The 24,386-nt window shown below is 33.6% G+C and overlaps 1 protein-coding gene across 1 annotated transcript; it reads left to right on the top strand.

Annotated features, from left to right (window-relative positions):
- The first annotated feature begins 4,448 nt into the window (after window positions 1-4,448).
- LOC107853533 (mitogen-activated protein kinase kinase kinase 18) lies at window positions 4,449-6,184 on the top strand. Its single transcript, XM_016698528.2, has one exon. The coding sequence runs from the start codon at window positions 4,953-4,955 to the stop codon at window positions 5,961-5,963; it is 1,011 nt and encodes a 336-aa protein (XP_016554014.2). The 5' UTR covers window positions 4,449-4,952; the 3' UTR covers window positions 5,964-6,184.
- The last annotated feature ends 18,202 nt before the right edge of the window (window positions 6,185-24,386 follow it).

The raw sequence follows: 24,386 nt of genomic DNA, 5'->3' as shown, positions 1-24,386 counted from the left end.
TTAAAGGCTTCATACAAACTTATAATTAGCTTGTGCTTAAAACATTTCTTTAGTCCCAGTTAGATACAACTATCTTAGGTGTTCCTTAAAAAGAATAACACAATATGAAATGAGTTTTGACTATAAAATATTCAAAAAAAAATACTAACAAAATCGTATAAAACAAATATTGCATATTAATAAGTTATAATAGAATAATTATAATTTAAAAATATTAAGTCATGCTAAAATAATTTTAGTAAGTACTAATTACATGACTAATTATTAAATAGAAAAATAAATTTACGTTATGTATTTATGCAAAATTAAAGAATATAATATGTCACGATCCGAGCCGAGGTCCTGACCGTAACGGGTATCCCAAACCAATGAAGGTCCGAGATGACCCACATCATTACACATAAGCATAGTCACAAATAAAGTGCGAAATTTGGCCCATAAATATGAAGTTCAACTTAAATGACAATTCAAACTCTAAGTCTTTAAATAAGGTGTAAAATCATTTGTCTAATTCAGTCTACGAAACCTCTTACATTATAAATAAAAACTCTAAGTCGGAACGTGACCCGAAAATATAATAAAACAGGGTAGTCCAAATCTAATTGAAAGAGAACATATGACTTCCAAAAAATGGATGGCTTACCACTAGCTAGTTGTCGTGCTGATTGAATCCTAACGTTGGGCAGGATCACGAAAAAATACTTCAGAACCTACTTCATGAAAGATGTAGCGTTCAGAAACGGTCAAGACGATAAATACTGATATGCAACCCAGGAAAGAGAGAACCAAAGTAGTTTATAAAACATTATATAAAATTCCATATCATAAACTCTTAATAAAGATAATAGGAAGCAAGTGACTTAAGGCATAAAAGACACATAATCATTTGAAACCTTTCATTCTATACTATGTAGTTTGCACCGACATTAAGTAATCCACGAGTTATATGGATTCAGTCCGTACACAATTAACGGATTCCAATTCATATTAGCCGCATGGATTGGGGTATTTATCATTAGGCCATCATATCATAAATATAACTGCATACCTTTGTGCGAAGCAAATATGCAATAGTCATCCATTTTTCATAATAAGACCTCCGCACGTCGGCAAATGCCGTTTCAGATGTTGGTCACAAGGACTATGAATTTTCAGTGAAACTACATGGTCCTTCTTGAATCCAATTAAAATATTTATAACCTTTATTCATAGAGTTTTTTGTTAAGACATTCACATTTTTTATATCGTTATACAAAGATTTGCAAGTCATTCATATCATGCCAAAATCACGATCATCAAACATTATTGACTCTTTATCTCACCATTTTATAAACATAATCGTTTTTCAGTTTCCATAAGAGTCTTAAAATATGTCATAAAGTTCAAAACATTGACCAGTTAAAAAGGGCAGGGTGACATACTCATGCATTTATTTGAAAAGCTTGAAGATTATAATTTCATCATTTCACCTTTCGAATTAATATATGAAAGCACACCATTTTCAAATAGTCGTTTCAAGTATCAATTTCCTGTACTAGTGATTAAAAATTTAATTTATAACAAGAGGAAAATCACGTTTAAGTTTTTCATAAACGTAATTCTCAACCGTAATTTCAAACCGTCAATATAAGATGCATAAATACTATTTAAATTAACACTTTGTAATATAGTTGAAGTAGGAAGTGTTCAACATGACTTTCTGACGGAAGGAAATTGAGAAAAGCTTGAATCCTTAGCCTTGAAACTTGAACCCTAGATGAATTCTCTCTTTGAGTTTTGGGTAAGGATGAAATGTCTTTTTGGGGAATGAGAATCGTTTTAGGGCTTTGGGGTCACTTAGTGTAAGCGAGAGATGATTTTTAACCAAGGAAAGGACCCTAATGCTCCTGAACTACGAAATAAAAACGAATCCCATCAGGCCTGAGGGGCTCTCCCCATCGCGGAGCATGTGTCCGCACGGCGCGCTGCCTAGGGCGTAGCCATTCCAGTAGCTCCTCCATCTTGGGGCGCGGTGCGGACCTCAAGTTGGGGGCTCTCTCGGAATGTCACACAACCTCTTTTTGATGTACAAACTTCCATTGACATACTCAAACTCATCCCAAACGATTTCTACTCATCCTAAAGGTCATATTGGCTCATTTTTTCGCTCTAATGGGACATACACGAGGCGTTACAGAATAGAAATCCAACATTAGTATTATTCTTGGTGTTTTAATTGAATATTTTTGTTAACATTAGCATTGATTTGAGCTTTATTTGAGTTACTAAATATCTATGGACTATAAAACTTATTGGATCATTCACAATACAAAGTTTAAACTTGAAATGATATGTTGAATAAAAATAATAAAAGGTTTAAGAAATATTTATAAATTATATCATAATAAATATTTTTATGTATTAAATATTTTTTAAAAATTGTGTAAATGTAATATCGATTGACTCAGGTTGGTTTATTTCTTTTTAGTTAAAACCAGTCCAAATCAATTATAGCCGGTTTTAATTTTTTTTCAATATCAAACCAAATCATTAGTTGGATTTTTTTTTCCGGATTAACTCAATTTGCAGTTCAATTTTGTTCACCTCTAATCATAGTTATAATGTTTCAGTAAATATTGTTTTGTTAACGTCACGAATTTAAATCACAGTGATCTCTTTTTTCTTAAAAAAACACCACTATAGAGTTTTTTTTCCCTCACCCGATGTCTGCTATCCGCTTTTGAATCCTACCAATCTGGATTCACTCGTTGCAGTGTAGTGCCCATTTCTAAGGATGCACTTCCATCAGGATTTTTTTCATTTCCAAACATTCAATTCGAGACCTCTAATTAAGAATAAAGAGATCTTAACTATCTCATCACAATTCATGTTGGCTTACTCTCTTGATTATTATTATCCAATTTAATAAATCTTTTATTAAGTTTAAGTTATGCCCGTTGTTACAGGAAAAAATATTACATTGACATATTATTCAAAGGATACGTTAACATTTGAAGTCCGATATAAAAAAGTATAAATAACATAAATATCAACCCTTTTAGAAATAATTACACACTCTTCCACTTTTTAATTACTTTACTCTCTCTCCCTATTAATATACATAACATAGCCGACATATACCTAGCATTCTGTGTATATGTTGGAATTTTTATCATATATTTAGGGAGTTGAGATTTTTTGTAATATTAGAAATATAAGTTGTGTATTTGTGTAATTTTTAATATAAAAAAAATGTATACATTGGTGTTGACACTCTGTGCGCCTTTTGTAATACGCACGGCATATGCGCATGACATTTCGTGGAGTTGATATATAGATACGTTGAAGTTGTCTGTGGCGTTTATAATATACACACACCATATGCACAGGACATTTGATGGAATATTTTAGTATAATATATGGATGCTAACCCTCTCATAGTTTACCAAAAAAAAAAAACCCTCTCATAGAGGTCGGCATCTAAAGGAAACTTGTGGAAAATTGAAGGTATGATTGGGCAAAACACACTTTGCCACATTGAAAGATTTCCATAGGCTTGATTCAGAAGCTACAGACCACTACTAAAAAGAAATTTTTAGTCACTGTTTTGGAATGGTCTGAGAACTATCAACGTGTGATTTTTCCTTTGGCATGACTAGAAAGCAATTTCTCACGTTAGTTCTAGAAGGGGATAATCTTGCGTTTTGAAATAACCTAATCTCACTATAAACAATTATCTCTATTAATATTTGAAAGATCAAGAGCTTATTTGGATTTCATGATTAAAAGTAACTGATAAGTACTAACTGTGGCAAAACACAATTAGGTGTTGAAACTAATTTTATAAAGAAATTATTACATGTGTGGGTAGAAGTATTAAAAATGCTAAATCCGTTGGTGTGTTGGGCACATTAAGTATTTCTCTACTTAAATGTATTAAATCTATTTATTAAAATTATAAACTTAAATATTCTTACATTAAAAGGCAAAAAGTATTAGTAATAAAATAGAGGGATAATTAGGAGATATATTTTAGGAAGAGTATTTTATATCACGACAGAATATATTAAGAAAAAAAAATTACAAAAGTTTTGGTCAAATCAAAAGTGGTTATTGCAAAATCATTAAAGTTAAGAGTGTATAACAATTTATGACTTTTTCGGTTGATTTTAACTCATAAACACTCCTGTTATTTACAAAAAGAATATATAAGTCGAAAAATACTTATAGGCCAAGTAATTTGGCAAATTTGATTGTAACCTTGAAGCATATAGTTAATCTTCCACTGCTTGGTTTTTCCTATGGTCTTTAAAGACTACCCAATTCTATAATTTTGGATTGACTTCATGCTTGTCCAGTTCTTCGAATTTAAATGGAATTGTACATTTAGTGGATATACATATAACAAATGTCAAAGAATTCAAATACCACTTGAATTCAATGCCAACCAAAAGGTGGAATATTCTCAAGAACTCAGTAGAAAGTTTTGTTGGTTCTTCAACCAATTCTCATGAAAAGACATTTATGAACACCTTCCCTAACCCCTACGGTTAAAACTTCAAAAGTGGTTACACACCCATTTAAACAACCCAAACTACTCACCATCAACTTATTTCAATCATTATAAATTGAAAGTTAAAACAGATCAAATTGATCTGTACTTCTTTAAACTGCAAATTTTTTTGCCACGTGGCGACAACCTAATTGGCCAAGTAATGGCAGCCCTCCAAGCCTACTCAATCTGCCGTATGTCCATACCCAACTCGCCACGTTGTGAATGCCGTTGAATCAATTTTCAAACTCTATGGAGTAAGGGAAAAAATAAGATGCCACCTAAGCTCTACCCAATTAATTTGGAATTTCTGGAAATTCACCTTATTATATATTACCTTCCTCTGTTGCAGCACCAAAACAAACCAAAACAGAACTCTTTCTAAAATTGAAACACATCAAACCATTTTTCTTCTTCTACTATGGATTGGACTAGAGGCCATACCATAGGCCACGGCTCCTCTGCCTCCGTCTCCGTTGCTAAGTCACGTTTCTCCGATGAGGTTTTTGCTGTCAAGTCAGTTGAGCTATCCAAGTCAGAGTTGCTACAAAAGGAGCAGAAAACTCTGTCCCAATTGAGCTCACCTTATGTAGTTAGCTACAAGGGGTGCGATGTTACTAAAGAGAAGGACAAACTCATGTTTAATCTTATGATGGAATACATGTCGGAAGGTACACTCGTCGATGAAAATCGGAAACATGGTGGTCGGATCAACGAGCCTTTGATAGGGTATTATGCCAAGCAAATTGCACAAGGACTAGAGTACCTACATTCAAGGGGCATAGCACACTGTGACATTAAGGGGCAGAACATTTTGTTAGGTAAAACCGGTGCCAAAATTGCCGATTTTGGTTGTGCCAGGTGGATTGATCAAGCAGACAGGGTCGTTGGTGCCACGGAGCCAATTGGTGGGACCCCGATGTTCATGGCACCGGAGGTGGCGCGTGGGGGAGAACAGGGGCGTCCGGGTGATATTTGGTCATTGGGATGTACGCTTATTGAAATGGCCACTGGTAGATCGGCATGGACTAATGCCACAAACGCAGCTTCATTGCTCTACCAAATTGCATTTTCTGGGGAATCCCCAGAAATTCCAAAATTCTTGTCTTTAGAAGCAAGGGATTTCTTAAGCAAATGCTTGAGAAGAGATCCGAAAGAAAGATGGACAGCTAAACAACTCCTAAAACATCCGTTTCTTGAGGATTTCAATTTGAATTCCACGACAGATCAAGATTTTGTGACAAGTTCGCCGACAAGCATTCTTGATCAAGACATATGGAATTCAGAAACTATGGATCATTATTCAATACTAACAGCAAGCTCAGTGGAGTCTCCTCTGCAAAGGGTAAGAAAATTAGGTTCAGATTCAGAACTGAATTGGAGAAGGAATGATGATGAGAGATGGATCACAGTTAGAAGTAGTAGTGAATAATTACTTGAATACTTGTTCATAGAAAATGACACGTTGCTGTAAATTTTGTACTATACAACAGTGTACAGATTCAAAAAATTCTTTCATCTCTTGAAAACTGACAAGAAATTTTAAGTTTTGATCTTTAAACTTCTTTAAACTTTTGAAGTATCATTTACTAGTTGGAGAAAAGCAATACACCACAAGTATGATCAAATTTATTACGATATATTTTAATTTTATGAGAATTTTATTAATTGAATTAAATTTTAGCATATTTTGTCATTTTTTTTTAGCTGATATGATATCTTTTGTCCATTTATGTGAGACCTATTTTATGTAATAAAATTGCTACATCAGCAAAAAAAAAAAAGGTGACAACGTATATTAAAATTGAATTTAGGAATAATAGAATTTGTGAAATTAAAATATGACGTTGCAATTTTGGTCATAATTCGAAATTATATCTATTAGTTGGCTAAAGTTTGTATTGGCCCAAACGAATAGCTCAGCTTAGTGACCAGGTAAACTTTGAAATCTAGTCGTTTTATGAATTTAGATATGGAAAAAAAATGAAATAAAAACTAAGAAAGAAAGTAGACAGATTATTTTTCGAGTTAAACTTCAAAAAACATGTTTGACAATAAAATTTTAAAAAATTCTAAAGTTCAACTTGAAGTTGAATTGTGGAATTTTCAAAAAATTAAGTAATCGTTTGACCATGAAAATTAAAATTTTTCGAAGTTAGGAGTTGAAATTGAAGTTGGAGTTGTGTTGGGCAATGTCTTTTTTGAAAATTTTTTTGAGTTTTGAAAAAAAAAATTTAAATATGATTTTATGCTCAAACTTTTACAAACTATCAAAATCACCCAACTAAAATTACCTACAAATGGAAAAAGAACACAATTAATCACTATTATAAAAATAATTACATATACATGGTCATATTTAATGAATTTCAATTATGATATATATAATATTTACATTAATAGTCGTTTTCTCAAATTTGAAATTTTTAAATATGGATGTTATATTAATAGATCACTGCTTCCTATTTTTTAGTAACAAATATTATCTTTCAAACAAATTTATTTTTTCAGGAATTTATTTAATTTATTTCCTTCATTTTCTGTTCCTAAAAAATATGAAATGATGAGTTGTTATTAAATTTTAGGATGCCGCTAATTTATTTCTTTAATTTTCTTATACATGAAAGATTTTACTATGTGTGAATAAATTATTTCTATGTAAAATATGCTTTGAATATTTATGGTATATTATATCATATACCATAAATATATAAATATGCTTAGTATGTTTCTTTATACTTTGTATTTTTATATATGTGTGTATATGGCATATACATGGTATAAACTTCATTTATAACATACTTTGTATATTTATATTATAAATATACTTAGTATGTTTCTTAATACTTTGTATATTTATATATGTGTATATGGTATATACATGGTATAAACTTTATATATAACATACTTTCTATATTTCTATTATAAATATAATACTTTATATATTTATGGGCATAAATATAATACTTTATATATTTATGGATATAAATATAAATTAACAGTAAAACAATGTCTTAAATAAAGGAGAAAATTAAATAAAGAATAAAAATAATGATGAGAGAGAAAAAGAGATATATATCAATTAGGATAGCATTAAATTTAAAATTATAATTATCTTATTCTTTAAAAATGCTATATACGTAATATTGAAAAGTAATGTTATAAGGAGAGTTTTATGTAAAAATTTAAAAGATTGGAGTTATATATAACAATAATAAAAGTTGGAATTGGAGTTGAAAAATTGTGAAAACAACAAAAACCTGTTTTCCCTTTTTAGAAAAATTTTCCGAAATTATTTTCTGAATTTTCATGGCCAAACACCACAATTTCCAACTCTGGAAAAATTTTCATGGCCAAACGGGCCCTAAATTAAAAAATAACAAGTTATTTTTTAACCTTTTTCTCTCAAGTTATTCACAAAATTCCAAAAATAATTTTAGTTCGTATTCGTGACCAAACACTAATTCAATTTTCAAAAACCATTCTTCACTTAAAAAAAAAAAAATCTTTTTGTTTCAAATTTAATAATAAAATAGGGCCAAATGCCTTCAAAGAAGCAACAAAATTGTATGTGGACATGATTTCAAGTGACCATTTCTTGGTCCTTATTTAATACGACGAATAAATTACACTCCACCACTTTACACTTTTCATGTTTGAAATGGTTGTTCACTTGTTCTTCTATTGGCTCTAAGTTATCCTTATCCTTCAAAGAAAAAGAGAGAATTCCGAACACCATCGTAAACCTAAAATAATGCATATCTTCAACAGAAACAACACAATCATTTAATTAGATATCCTTGGTTTAAATTTTGATTTTTTTTTATTTTTGTGTTTTCATTCATCTATTAGATAAATCAAATTAACCATATAAAATATATTAATCTCCTTAAATATACACATTTGCTTCTATAAAAGCCGTAAAACTATAGACATTTTCTACTTAAAGTTGATGTGTATAATTAAAAGAAATAACTCATCTTATGTGGTTAACTTAGCTGCTAAATAGTTGAATGAAAACACGCGTAAAGAAATTTCTGAAATTTGAATCGAAAGTATTTAATTGAAACACTTTATAAGGGATTAAATGTTTAATTAAAATATGACATTATTCGAGTCATGTTTAAATAAAATATTTTGATAAATTTAAGTTTCGATCATGTATTAAACCTGAAGGTATGGAGAATAATGAATTTGGCGAATATATATAAATGACTTGCACCCTTAAAGTGGCTTTCCATCCATTGTTGCTTTCTAAAATATATGTATGAACATAATTGATTTTACTGATAAGAAAAACCTTCAAGCAATTTCATTTCGTGAAGTAACTATTCGCGAAATTAAGTTGGCAAAACTAGTAAACTAATAGTAAGTTAACTAAAACTAACTATTTTTTAAATTATGTACTAACGGTAGAATTTCCGATTAGATCAAGCTACAAACAGAAGATAGATATTATGAATTTCACACATTTAAAGAAATTTTTGACATTTTCCCATTATTCTATATTAAGATATAGTGAGTTCCAAACACATTTCCCTAGGAAGACTAAAATGTGCAACCTCAAATCACATCGACTAACAAGTTCTATTCTTCTTTTAATTATTTTTTTAAATTGAGTATTCCATGTACGTTGTACATTTGTCCGCTAGCACCAAAGCAAATGTGATTCGACTCCCACTATATACATGAACGTGGACGATCCAACAAGATGCATTAAACTACTTGTCTACTATCACTGCATGTTAATTTCACTTCTTAGATTCTTCATTTTTCCTCATTTTAAAGTTTTTGTTTATAAAACTGTTAGACCTGGCACATAAATTTTGAAGAAAATGCTGACGTGGTACAACCAATATATAGTCACGATTCGAGTCGACATCCTGGCTGCAACAGGCATTTCCAAACCTTGGAGGGCCAAAGAAAGCCCCTTAGCATAGACTCATAACATGTATAAAATCAAATAAGTTGCGGAAAAATAAACTCAGTCAAGAGATTCAATTACATAAGCAATGATCTCAAATTCTGAACATTTATTAAATAAAATCCATAAATAAATCCCGTCCACAAAGACTCTAACATAGTGAAATATGACTAGGCTGAGACAAGGCCCTGACCATACCATAGAACGAAAGTAAATACCAAACGGCTAACATAATCCGCCTTCCTAAAGATGGAGGGCTCAACAAGTCTGATGATGATACAAGAACAAACCTAGAAACACAAAAACCAGCCACTAAAGGAAGCAAACAAACACTAAAAAATCGAAATTAACAACACATAGAAGAAAGGGGATGAAGTAGAAGACTCAAAACATACATAGACATTTCGGATTCAACATAAAAAAAGATAAAAGTGCATAAAATGTAAAGGATAGTAGTGAGACATACACTCACAGCAATGAATAGCACCAAGGTGTGTATCAAACACCAAGACACACAACACCAATGAGAGATAACACCACACTCTTAGGTGGACCAAAGGAATTCACACTCCTCAATCACACCTTTCTTGCCAATTGATCAATACAAGTGAAATCCATCAAATGTATTAATCTCTCAAGTTTCGACTACACTACACTAAGCTAAAGGAAACTATGAACTACAACTACACTAAGAGTAATACTCAATTTCAATTCATCAAAGTCTAATGAAAAGAGAAGGTAATTTGTCTATTTATACTATTACATAGTAAATGTCAAAAATACCCTTAATGAATAAGGGAATTAGGCCGTCTCTTGAGTGTGACTTTAATGTGTAAAATGTCTTCTATACCCTTCACTTGAGGCGCCTCTTGAGTGTAAAGGTTCTCCTCCTAGCTTCTCTTGAACAAGGCTTCAAAAATACTCCAAAAGGCCTTCAATCACTTGTCAATTCCGAAGCTTGAACCTTTGATAATGCCTTGTACTAAAAGGAATTTGCCCTCAAATTCATATCTTGCAAAACCAAAGAGAGAGCAAAACAAGCACACAATCCTCTTGTTAGGAGGGTTAGTATTAGTACCACACTCATATCATCAATCCATGGTTGTTCACACTTAACATACACCCAAATATCCTTGGTATTCAACATGAGAAACTTAGCATAAAGGATACCAAAGAAGTGAATAGCATCAATATTAAAATATAATGAGCATGGACCGAAACTACACCTCCCACACCCCACAAGTACACCAGGATCAAATAAAAATAGTAAACTAGGGTCTAAACCGAGAGGAGCCATTCCTTTCACTAGTCTATTAAGCCAAGGGGGTACATATTTGAAATACAATCAATAATCCTTTGTTCTGATCATGAAATACTTACTACAAGCATCACAAAGGAAACGGTTACGAGAGACGTCAAGGAAAAAGAAATACAATCCGAAACACAACCTTCCTCACCCCAATAATATACCGGGATCAAATGAAAGAAATAGACAAGGATCTAAACCGAGGTTAGCTATTCCTTTTACTAGAGAATCAATTCCACAATCACCCAAGGTATTTCTCACAACTTTGACATACACATGGTCACTATGAACAAGACTAATATCATGACTTTCATCACATAAGTTAAAAGGACCATACTCATTATCTAGATCAACATCTACTTGAGATATTTCAAGCATATCATCCACATGTTCAAGTAGTCAGTTATTCTTAGGAGCACATTGATCATTATAAACAACGAGAGAACTACCAAGAAAAGAAGCACGTACTTCTACACTATGTAAACCCAAATTCACATCACCTTGGCTACTAATAGCCATATCATAATATTTTAAACTTAAGGGAGTGTAGAGTGTACCAATTTTACCTTGATTTGTACTAGAGCAGCCCACTTTTTTTTCACAATGGCCAACTAGTGTGTGAATACTCTTGTCACTTCGTAAGGGAAACTTATTCAAGTTATAAGTGCTAGCACTAGGTTGACACAAATTATTCATATGAAAAGAATTGATGTTGTCATCTAAAGGATCAACTAGTGTTTGCGTACTCCCAACAAGAGCTTGGTCCTTAAGGAACCTAACATCACCAAAAGTATCACAAATCGAAACTACACCACTTTGGCCACTACTAGCCACATCACAACAATTCAAGTTTCTAGGATTGTAGAAGATAGCTTTGTTACCTTGTAGATCATGGAAAGTGTGTTCTTCACTTGTGTTTGTATTATGGCAGCCTTCATGCTCCATATTACAAGGGATTATATCAAGGTTTCCCTTTGGGCTTACTTCTTCATCACTTATCCCAAAATCCAAACTTTTGGCCAAGGCTTAAAGGGAACTTCCCTGGGTTTCTCCTTGGGACTTCTAGGGTCTTGAACCTGCACATAAGAAGATAAAATACTAGGCGAAATGCTAGTATTTGGGTTAGGGAGTAATAAGGATTCTTTGTGGAAAAAATCCATAAGCAAGCATTTCTTTCCCCTTCTAACTTCACTACCCATGATTTTCCTTTCCTTTTCCCTCCTTTCTTCATATCCTTCTTGTACCTCACTATTCATTTTATATCCATATTGAGGCTTAGCCTCATTCTCCTTGGGTGCTAAATCTCCCACTTCTCCTACTTGGATGGATTGAGTTCGGTTTAGGGAAGTTTGGAGAGGGGGATCGGATTTGGTTGAGCGAGGATTTGAATTTGTGGCATGGGGTTTTGTTGAGTGTAGGGTCTTTGGTCAAGTGGATTTGGGACTTGGTGGTTTGAATTTTGTGGAGGTTTTGATTGACATAGTCTATCAACCCCGCTTTAATTCTAATCATGTCACCCCTCATGGATCCTACGTCACCCTTCATAGATCTCAAGTCACCCATCATAGATCCCAACCCACCCTTCAAATCTCGGGTTAGTGAATCAAACCGAGCAATCAAGGCTCCTAAAACATCATTACCCAAAGATTGGGATGTGGTACCTTCAAATTCCATGGTTAAAGTACATAAGAACAAGCAAAAAAACAGCAAAGACAACACCTACAAAACAAACAAACAAGTTAGTTCAAAAGCCTCACCAACAAAACACAATAAAATTTAGTAGATCTAACTTTTAACACACGGATCTACTACAAACAACAAGACAACACCATTTTTTTTTTTTGAGTTTTTCAGATTTTTGACTTTTTTTGTGGAGATTTTCTTAGATCCAAGACTTAGAGTTGTGGGAACAACTCTAATACATGGCTCTTGATACCAAATGATACAAGAACAAACCTAGAAACACAAAAACCAGCCACTAAAGAAAGCAAACAAACACTAAAAATCCAAAATTAACAACACATAGAAGAAAGGGGATGAAGTAGAAGATTCAAAACACACATAGACATTTCGGATTCAACATAAAAGAAGATAAAAGTGCATAAAATGTAAAGGATAGTAGTGAGACATACACTCACAGCAATGAATAGCACCAAGGTGTGTATCAAATACCAAAACACACAACACGAACGGGAGACAACACCACACTCTTAGGTGGACCAAAGAAATTCACACTCCTCAATCACACCTTTCTTGCCAGTTGATCAATACAAGTAAAATCCTTCAAATGTATTAATCTCTCAAGTTTCGACTACACTACACTAAGCTAAAGAAAACTATGAACTACAACTACATTAAGAGTAATACTAAATTTCAATTCATCAAAGTCTAATGAAAAGAGAAACTAATTTGTCTATTTATACTATTACATAGTAAATGTCAAAAATACCCTTAATGAATAAGGGAACTGGGGTGCCTCTTGAGTGTGATTTTAATGTGTAAAATATTTTATATAACCTTCACTTGAGGCTCCTCTTGAGTGTAAAGGTTCTCCTCTTAGCTTCTCTTGAACAAGGTTTCAAAAATGCTCCAAAAGACCTTCAATTACTTGTCAATTCTGAATTTTGAACCTTTGATAATGCCTTGTACTCTTTTGTGCTCCTTAGGCTTGTACCAGATGATGTCTGAAACAAATCCTAATGTTGTGCTAGACCGTGAGAATAAGTCACCGAACCTACATCATGAAATGATGCAGCCGTCCGAGAACAATCAATATGTGAAATGTATTGGCATGTAGAACGACCAGAGAAAATAACATTTAAATAACAATGATTGCCAAAACTCTGAATAAAAAAATACATTATAGGATTAGAAGCCAACTTAGCAAAATGTAAACATAAACTCTGAGTTAAAAATCTGATTTCTTGGACCCTCTTCTGATTTCTATAGTTCTGAGTTACATGGCGTTCCCAATATCTCTGAAAATCCCATGGGCTTTATGGGGTCCGACTTTAACTTGTCGGATAGGCCCCTAATCCAAGTTTACCGCAAGGATTAGAGTCACTGAAGTCTGATATACCAATAGCATAAAATAAGTATACAATGATTATTCATATTTCAGGACATAATCAAGCCTGTGTCGGAGAAACACGATTTTGGGCTACAAGCTTTTCAACTCATGCCGTCTTGGTTAGCCATTTAACTCTCTTTAAGCCCTTATTTTAATATCTTTAAAAACATTAATTTTTCTAAAAACTGATTTTGTCTATGAATGGCCATTTCTGATTTGGTATCGTCATACCAAGACTTACAAGTCGTGTGAGCTATATTATACTTTTTGTTTAATCTCTTACATGCCATGATTCAGCGACCACCGTAAAGATGTTCAAAGGTCAAATAATAATGCTCTTTTAATTCGATTTGATAGTTTAAGTAAACATATTTCTCATTCAAGATTCTTCAAAAAATCTTAGAAGAAACACATGACATTCAGTTGTATTCAAATAACACCAAAAGAAAAAAGAGCTACATTAACACGAGTAATACTCTTCGAAACTGTCTACATGAATAATTAAGTAAATAAAAATATTGACAACTTCATTCTCATCATCAATCACAATATAATATATATGTTTAACAAAAGTTTATAATTATGACATAAGCGCAAATTTGAAAACATACTCTTGTAGTTAAATGAAATCCCATAATCTAAACACTAAAGAGAGTTTAAAAGAACATAATTAAAACCCTGTGTATTTCAGATCGTTCTAAATACCTTTGATAGAGAGAAATTGAACAAAACTTAACCTTGGGGCTCTCAAACTTTGGTAATTGTAGACACCTAATTTTGTTCCTCCCAATATCCCAATTAATCCATTTTTACCTCACGTTGTCATACACCCTCACCATGTGATTATACCGTACAAATATACAAAAATAACAAAATTTTACTAAATCCCTAACAAATTAAATCCTTAATATTCCCTTATCCTAACAAACTTTATCTCAAACCAACTCACAACCCTCACCTCTACCCTACCCCTACCCACATACCCCACGCCTTGTCATATTTTTTACCATACCCACATAGAAGATACAATAGAAAAGGGTCTAATATACCGTTCAACTATTGAAAGTGGTACACAAATACCCTCCTCCCACCTTTAGGCCCAAAAAATACCCTTTCATCCATCTATTTGGCTCAAAAATACCCTTAATGTATTAGAAATGGCTCAAAATGTCCTTCTTCCATCTATTGGTTCGAAAATGCTCCTCCATCCACCTATTTGGATAAAAAATGCCCTTAACATTAAATTTAAGTCCAAAAACGTCTCCTCTTGTTAACAAATTCTGATGTGGAATATAATTTTTTTTAAATTAAATACATGACATTATTTTTATTGGTCTACATGTAATTAGACTCAAATTCATTCACAATTTAACCCACTAATGGGAACCAATTTTAAAAGATCTGACTGAATAATGATCTTAACTCGCACCTAATCCTAAAGGAATGCATTTGGATTGGACATACTTTGGTAAGCATGATTTTGGACATACCAATACCTTACCTCTGCGGTAGTGGTGTAGACTCAGTTTCAGTGACAGAGTCAGAATTTTCATCGAGGGGGTTCAGAAGTATATAATTCGAACTAGTCGAAGGGGGTTCAATATCTACTATATATGCATAAAAATATTTTTAACCATGTAAAAACAAATATAAAAATAGTATAATTTTTCGTCGAAGGTGGTTCGGGTGAACCCCTGGAGCAAAGGTGGCTCTGCCATCATATGAACTGTGTATATTTTATACTCTTTTCAGTCCCTATTTCATGAGAATACACTGGATGTGTTATTATTATTGTGCGAGTTTACTCCATTTTACTATTTATTTTATAATTTTATATTGAGGGACTCTTCCTTTTAAGATAATGTATCTTTTATTTTCCCAATATATTTATTTTCCTTTAATTATTAATCAAGTGAATATTTTTTAATGTCACCATTGCGCATGCGTGCTAAAAAGTACAGCTCGGACGTATAGAAAGCATGCAAAAAAAAATACAGCAAATTGATGAAAATTAAATATTTTACAAAGATTTTTGATAGAAAAATCGTAGAACATAACCCTATGAAAATTAATTATTTGGTTCTCCCTTTTAATATTATGTAATTAATTATTAGTTAATTACTTTGGCTTTATATCTTTATAATCACGCATTACTTTGTATTGAGATTTTATTAGATAATGCAATTCCTTAGTTTTTATTATTTATATTACGGACGTACACTTACTTTTTTCAGACGTGTTTTGTGGGTGTATACTGAATATGTTGCTGTTTGTTGTTATATAATCAATCTAATTTTTCATCGTGGTGATTCGAGCGATTCCTTAGTTTTTGTTATTAATTTTTGTTATTTATACTATAGACGTACACTTACCTTTTGTGGGAGTATACTGAATGGGTTAAATTGTGAATGAATTTGAGTCTAATTACATGTGAACCAATAAAAATAATGTCATGTATTTAATTTTAAAAAAAATTATATTCCACATCAAAATTTATTAAAAGGAGGAGACATTTTTGGACTTAAATTTAATGTTAAGGGCATTTTTTATCCAAATAGGTGGATGGAGAGACATTTTTGAACCAATAAATGGAAGAAGGATATTTTTGAGTCATTTCTAATACATTAAGGGTATTTTTGAGCTAAACTGATGGATAAAAGGGTATTTTTGAACCTACAGATGGAAGAAGGGTATTTATGTACCATTTTCAATAGTTGAAGGGTATATTAGACCCTTTTTTGAAGATACAACACAAAAAAAAAAATCCTCCCAATTTCCATGGACAGAGGTCTATTCACTGGAACAAACACATAAAATACACTCATGCGCACCCACCTAGACAACAACAATAACCCGATCCCTCCATTTTGGTTTCCAGTGATCCACATAAATATATAGACTCACATCCGCACAGAGAGGGGGGGATTCATCACCATCCATATATGATACACTCACACACTGTCGCACACACACAGAAATAGATATGTGATTAGAGAGAATCGAAGGGTGAGGGAGGTAAAGAAAAGGAAGAGAGATAGAGTAAATTGAGAGAGAGATTGATCGAAGGAGAAGGAGAGAAATCGAGAGTCGATAGAAAGACGGCATCGAGAGAGAGAGAGAGAGAAATCAAGAGAGAGAGAGAAATATACGCTCAACGACTGTTTTTCGGTGAGTTTCTTGCCTGAAACCCATTGGATTCTTCACCAAAAAGCAGTACCAGCTTCCGTTCATTCCTCTTCCGGCTAAATCCATCAGAAACAACACCACCAGCCCCCATTTTCCCTAAAACCGACTTGGATTCGCGTTAGCGTTGGTATTTCATTTGGATTTGTGTATAGTTGTTTCAGATTGTCCCTTTTTCTTTGTGGGTGTGTGTTCAAAATCAAATTCGGGATCGACGCGGTGGGGTTGGTTTGAAATTGGCGATTTAAGATCCGAATTGAGGTTTCCTTCTACTTTTAAATTGGTTCGGGGTTGAATTCTATACCTAGTAGGAATTATTCATGGTTGAGGTTTAAATTGGGGTTCTTCGGCACTGTTCTATCTCTGATATATTGAAATCGACACTTGAGGTTGATTTCTTTGACTCTCTCTTTTCATTTTGTTTCGATTTGGTACATTGATGCTATGATTGTGTGTTGTTGGGTTGTGATTGGATGATTTTGTTGATGTTCGATATTGTTTATCCATGAATAATTAATCATGGTATGAATTTGATGTTAGCATGAGTTTGGATAATTGTTTTTGTGTGAAAAGTGACATATAAAAGGAAATTTGAGGTGGAATTGAGAAATTGATAAAAAGGGTGAATTTAGATCAATTTTGGTTTATTGTTGTTTTGTTTAATTTGGAAAAAATATCAAGTTTGTGAACTTGATAGGATCATATTTTAGGCCGAAAGCTTAATATGCAAAGTTTAGGATCGGGTAGGCAAATTCAGGACTTGAGGAATATTGTTAAATATTTGGAATGTTGTGTTGAACGATTATATTTTTTCTCGTATTTAGAAAATGTATTCATTTAGCCAGGAAATGCCCTGAGTTTATTTGTATTTATTCATTGGAGAATACACCGAAGTATTTTGTACTTGGAACACGTCTGTGATGAATGCCCGAGGTATCGGGTAAGGCATCAGAGTTTAGCCTAGGACTAGTTTAGAATAGGATTTATATTTTCACATTTTTCTATTTTGGACTGTATAATTGGACTGGACACTATATTTTGAATTAGTTTTGTTTGTTTGTTTGATTGATTGTTTTGTGTGGTTTATACATTCATAATGTCAAATTAGCCGATACGCTCCATCAAACGACCGTGGTCAAACCACGAGACCGAGGGATGTCTAACACCTTCCCCTCAGTCAACAGAATTTCTTAGCCGAAATCTCTGTTCGCAAACCAATTTAAAGAGTCAAATCATTTTGAAAAGGATTTTCCAAAGGTGACTTGGCACACCGGATTATGCTAGGTGGCGACTTGAGTTTTGAATATAAACAATCCTTTTCAAAAATAATTTTTCATTTTTGTCACTTAATAATAAAAATCCTTTCAAACTTAAAATTAATCTTTCTTGGTTAAAAAAGGGATGTGATAGTAATTTTTTGACTTAGATAGGGAGAAGAGTATGTTTTGCCTTAGACAAGAATACCCAATTATCCACCTTAAACTCTTAACTTCCTCCTTCTCACATTAACATAGGACTTTTGATAATTTTGGGCAGTCTTAAGCTGCTCCCTAATAACCTTCACTTTCTCCATCGCTTGATGCACAAGATCAGATTTGAACAATCTGGTCCACCTACCTCATACCAACCAATCAGTGACCTATACCTTCTATCATAAAGAGCTTCAAAATGAGCTATATGTATGCTAGAGTAATAACTGCTACTATAGGTTAACTCTCAAAGAGGCAAATGTTCAACCCAACTACCCTTGAAATTAATTATGCAGGATCTCGACATATCTTCTAAGGTCTGAATAGTATATTTCACCTATCCATCCATTTGAGGATAGAAAGCAGTGCTACGATTCACCTGCATCCCTAAACTTCACTGAAAAGATCGTCCAAGAAAAATCTGTGCCTCTATCAGATATAATAGACATGAGAGCACCATGCAACCGTACAATCTCCTAAATATATAGCTTTGCATAATCCTTTCCCAAATAATTACTCCTTACCGATAAAAAAATAACCCAAATAGAGTCGTATTGATTTCGGGTACATGACAGATCGATAATAAAATCTATGTTAATCATCTCTCACTTTCACATGGAAATAACTATATCTTGGGAGGTACAACCTGGTCTCAAGTGCTCAACTTTAAATTGCTGGCAATTTTAATACTTTATAACAAAATTTGACATATCTCTCTTTATATTATTCCACTAATACACCTTTTTAGGTTATGATAAATTTTAGTAAAATCGGGATAAACGACATACCTAAAAACATGAGCCTCAACCAATATTCTTTCTTGCAACCCTTCAACATTCGAAACATAAAGTCTCCTTTTATACCGCAATATACTATCTCATCCAATCTCAAAGGCTAAAATCTTTTATTAACCAGCAGCCTTCTTGATTTGCATCAATATGGGGTCATTTTCTTGCTTCTCCTTAACTTCAACATACAAGGATGAACTAGCCACCTCGTGAACGATCACTGCTCTATCCTCAGAGTCTAAGAGTTGGACTTTCGAATTAACAAGTCGGTGAATATTCTTTACAAAAACCCTCTTTTCCTTTCCAACATGCGAAAGGTTGCCTATGGATAACCTGCTAAGAGAATTAACAACAATAATATCCTTACTTAGATGATAGTGCAAGCTCATATCATAATCCTTCAACAGTTTAAGCCATCACCTTTTCCTGAGATTCAACTCCTTTTGTGTGAACACATGCTGCAAACTCTTGCGATCAGTGAAGATGTAAAATTCAGCCACATATAAGTAGTGATACTAAATCTTAAGTGCGAACACCACAACCGCCAATTCTAGATCATGGATGGGGTAGTTTTTCTCATAAACCTTAAGTTGTTTAGACGCATAAGCTACCACTTTACCATTTTGCATAAGTAGACAACTGAGTCCCACTCGGGACGTATCACAATGCACACCCTTTAATACCTTCAAAAAGTGTCAAAACATGGGCGGTAGTCAACCTATTTTTTAGTTTCTCAAATCTATTCGTACAGGCCTTGAACCACAAGAACTTTACCTTTTTTTGAGTCAACCTGATAAGTGTTATAACTATAGACAAAACAAATCTCCTATAGTAACATACCAGACCTAAGAAGCTCTGAATGTCGGTTGAAGTTATCGGTCTAGGTTATTTCTTCACCGTTTCAATCTCCTGAGGATCAACTTTAATCCCTTCACTAGATACAACATTCCCTAGAAAAGTCACAGCAGTGAGCCAAAACTCACACTTGGAAAATTTGGCATATAGTTGTTGGTAGGTGATTGGCATGGCCCTCCTCACTCTTAGAGCACACCGAAATATCGTCAATGAAGACTACGATAAATAAATCCAAAAATAATCTGAGTATCATATTCATGAGATTCATGAAACTTACAGGTGCATTAGTCAATCCAAAGGATATAACCAAAAATTCCTAATGAACATATCAGGTTCGAAATATAATTTTAGGAATATCAGCCTCCCTAACTTTCAATGAGTGATAACTCGAATGGAGGTCTATTTTAGAAAAATACTTAGCATCCTAGAGCTAGTCAAAGAGATCATTAATTTTGGGAAGGGGATACTTATTCTTCAGTTTACCTAATTAATCTGACGGTAATCTATACACATACTAAATGAACCACCTTTCTTTTGCACGAAGAGTATGGAAGAACCCAAGGAGAAACACTTGAACAGATAAAACATTTATCTAGTTGGTCTTTCAACTGCTCTTTCAAATTTATTAGCTCGGTATGAGCCATCTTACATGACAATGAAAATGGGCTTAGTGTCGGGTAACAGGTCAATTCCAAATTCTATCTCCTTATCTGAGGAAATCTCAGGGAGATCATCGAAAAAGACTTTGGAGAACTCATTAACTATAGGTACCGACTGAAAAGAGGAACTCTTGATACCAGAATCTTTGACCCACACTAGATGATACATAATAACCCCTGAATATCAGCTTACGGGATCTAAGATAACATATGAACCTCTTCTTTGGTGCTAAGGAATCTCCCTCCCATTCTATGACTAGGGCTGGGCATAAAATACCAAAAATCGAATTACCGAACCAAACCAAAAAAATTGATAATTGGTATTCGGTAATTTGGTATTTGGTATGAAATTTGGGAGTAAAATTTCAATATTTTTATATTCGGGATTGGGTTTGGTATAAGATATTAATACCATTTGGTAGTCGGTATTTACCATATACCAAATTATATATATATATATATATATATATTAAATAATACGATATGTCTAACTAACCCAGTAGACTATAATATTAGTTATTGTTCTAATGGATCTCTTCGACCTTGGTAATATGTTCATAAAAAGCACAAAAAATAATATTAAATAGGGTTTCTATTAAATATACTTTTGAAGTTTAAACGTAGTTTGCGAACCTCCAACTTTAATATGGTATTACCAAATATCGTACCGAACCGAATCTTAATTTACCGATATCCAAATTACCGAACCGATGTTTTAAAGTATGGTATGTGGTATCTACTCTCAAACACTGATTATCAAATTACCGAACCCAAACTTTAAAAGTGTCGTACCGAATACCGAATGACCACCCCTAGTTTTATGATTCCATGAGTAAATTGGGAATTAGATTTATATCCTTAATTATTGCTTAACTTGTCTTGATTGGTTTTGACTGGGCTTGAATTTTTTGACTTGGTTCTAAATGACTTGACTTGGTGCTTGTAATCCTAAACTGTTAATTGATACTTGTTATGCTAGAGTAGGTTAGAATGAGCATGGATTAACTTGTTGTACTATATTTTGGTTATACGTTTATATCCTTATCTTGGGTTGGCCAAATGACCCTACAAGTACACCATTATTTTCTTGTGTGCTACTACACCCGCTCTTACTTTATTGAGTGCAATACATATTTCAGCGAATTTTGCGAGACCTCAATTATGAGTCCAATGGGTGATTCAAATTTTAGGATGAGTAGCATACTCGAGCCACCATGAGATGTTTCTCTAATGACTTTGTCCTTTGTTTGGGGACGAGTGCATTTTCTTAGTTTTAGGGTTGCATCCCCTTCTTGACAATCTTAGATGTTTTGGTACAGGCAACTTTCAAGCTCTAGAGATGGTTTTGTTAAGTGCGATGTTCCGCAAGTAGTTGTACTTATATTTTGCTTTTGGATTTAAATATCTTTTAATGAATTAGTTTATTAACTCTTCTAAGTATTGATTATAAGAGAGTAGTTTTGGGATAGATGGTGGGTGCCACTCACGATAAGTTTGGATAGTGTAATACCCCGTATTTCCCCAGCTTAATTTAACTCTCAGTACATGAGTTATCCTAAATAAAATTTTTGAAATACTCAGTATTTTTCAGTGTAGAGCTTACCAATGCGTAGAAAATTCAGTCAGCTTTCCAATAATATAAAATTCGCTCGAATTTGATACCCGGGTGAAGAGTTAGAGCCATTTTAGTAAGACGGTGTGCCAACTGGCACTTCAGTGCGTCGCAGAGGCCAACCAAATGGCAATTGGAAAATTTCAGTGTTACTCCATGATAATGGCACGTCACGCCATAGCGTCAGTTCACAATTGTCAAATTCTAATAAGGCAACGCGATTACACCGCATCGCGCTAAGGGTCAAATTCCCATCCAATAAGGCACCGCGATTTCACTGCGTCGCGCCGAGCTTCTAGTTCCCAGTTGTCCAGTTTTCAGTGAGCTAGCGAGATTGTAGCACGTCGTGCCAGCATACAAAATTGAGATTTTCAGTTTTAAGTTTCGAGTTTTTAAATTATTTCAGGGGTATTTGAGTCATTTTCCACTGCCCTAATCAGCTTAAAACACGAAATTTAGCCCTAAAGAAGCACTAATTGCTCATTATTTCAGTATTCACTCAAGGATTACAACATTTTATCTCAAGAGGCAAAAGCCCTAGCTTCAAAAATCAAGGTCAATCCTCAATAATTTCACTAAGAACATTCAAGGATTAATCTCTCAGGTATGTTAGGTGTTCATCTATGGGTTTCTTTCACCCATAAAGTCCACGAATCCGTTTTTGAAACTACAAGATTGTTAATTCATGATTTATATTCTTGAAATTGGACTGTATTCATGTTCATGACATTAATGGAGTTTCAATCCATGATAAATTGTACCTTGAATTGTGTAATTCCCATGTTATAACTCATGAATTTGCAAGATTTGGCATTGTAGTTGAAATGTTTATATGTTATTCATGATTATGTGCATTAAGTTGTGTTCTCCAAATGTTTGATAGAATGTCCATGTGAATTAAAGGGTGAAATCATGACATGCTAGTATATGTACAAGCTTATGCCCTACAAGTGTTTGATAAAATGCATATGTGATTTGACTAGTGCAAACATGATGTGATATTATGTGATCCCATTCATGCACAAGTTCATGTATATCAAGTGTTTGACAAAATGTCTAAATGAGTACATTATTAGTAAGCAAGTATTGTTATGTCTTTATGATCATGCTATGTCTTACTTTCCATGCTATCGAGTCCTGGGGTATTTAATACCCAAAAATCTAGTTGTTTACCTAGAGCCACATTTAGTTACAGAATAGTCTCAGTAGCGTCACGATCAGTAGCCCTCAGTCAGTTAGCAGAATTCAGTGAACTCACAGCTTTCGAACTCAGTAAAGCTCAGTATCAGTCCAGTTCAGTTCAGTTTAATAATCAGTGTCTTTCAGTTGGGAGTAGGATTTAGCACTGAGCGAGTGCAGTAATGACAGCTTCCCCATCAGAGCGGCAGAGTCTTTAGTAGCAATCCTTGTACTCCAGAACTGCATAGCCAATGCAAGATGAAGAGTCACCCGTTAGACTAGGCTTGACTACCTCCCAGGGGTCTCCCGTTAGATTAGACTTGGCTTCACCCAAGTGTCACCCGTCTGTTAGGCTCGGCATCCTGGTTTTCCAGTATTAGTACCCATGGCACTGTATTAGCACCCCTCCAACTAGGGTCACAGACAGCTCAAATTTGGGGCATGTCGGTTAGATGATTACTTCCCACAGTATCAGTTTCAGTCTCAGTCTAGAACTCAGTTTATTTCTACACAGTCACTTAGTATCAGTAATTCCGTTATCAGTAACTTCTGATATCAGTTTCTCAGTTACCAGAACTCAGTACTTACCTTCAAAAAAGCTCAAATACAGTGTATATATATAAATATGTGCACCATATTACATACTCAGTATTTACAGCAGTTTCAGTTATCCATGTACACTCAAATTCGGTTACTCTATATCATTCAATCAGTACTGTTCATGCATATGAACCCTTCCATTCAGCCTTACGTCATCTAGCATACCAGTACATTTCACAATAAGATCGCTTGCATTCTCCCAATCAAATC

Source organism: Capsicum annuum, chromosome 7 (genome assembly GCF_002878395.1).
Source record: "Capsicum annuum cultivar UCD-10X-F1 chromosome 7, UCD10Xv1.1, whole genome shotgun sequence".
Classification (NCBI taxonomy): domain Eukaryota; kingdom Viridiplantae; phylum Streptophyta; class Magnoliopsida; order Solanales; family Solanaceae; genus Capsicum; species Capsicum annuum.
This window is presented reverse-complemented; position numbering and strand designations above follow the sequence as displayed.

What these genes read in the sequence shown, in the direction of transcription:
- LOC107853533 (XM_016698528.2), top strand. Translation starts at nt 4,953, where the DNA reads ATGGATTGGACTAGAGGCCATACCATAGGCCACGGCTCCTCTGCCTCC.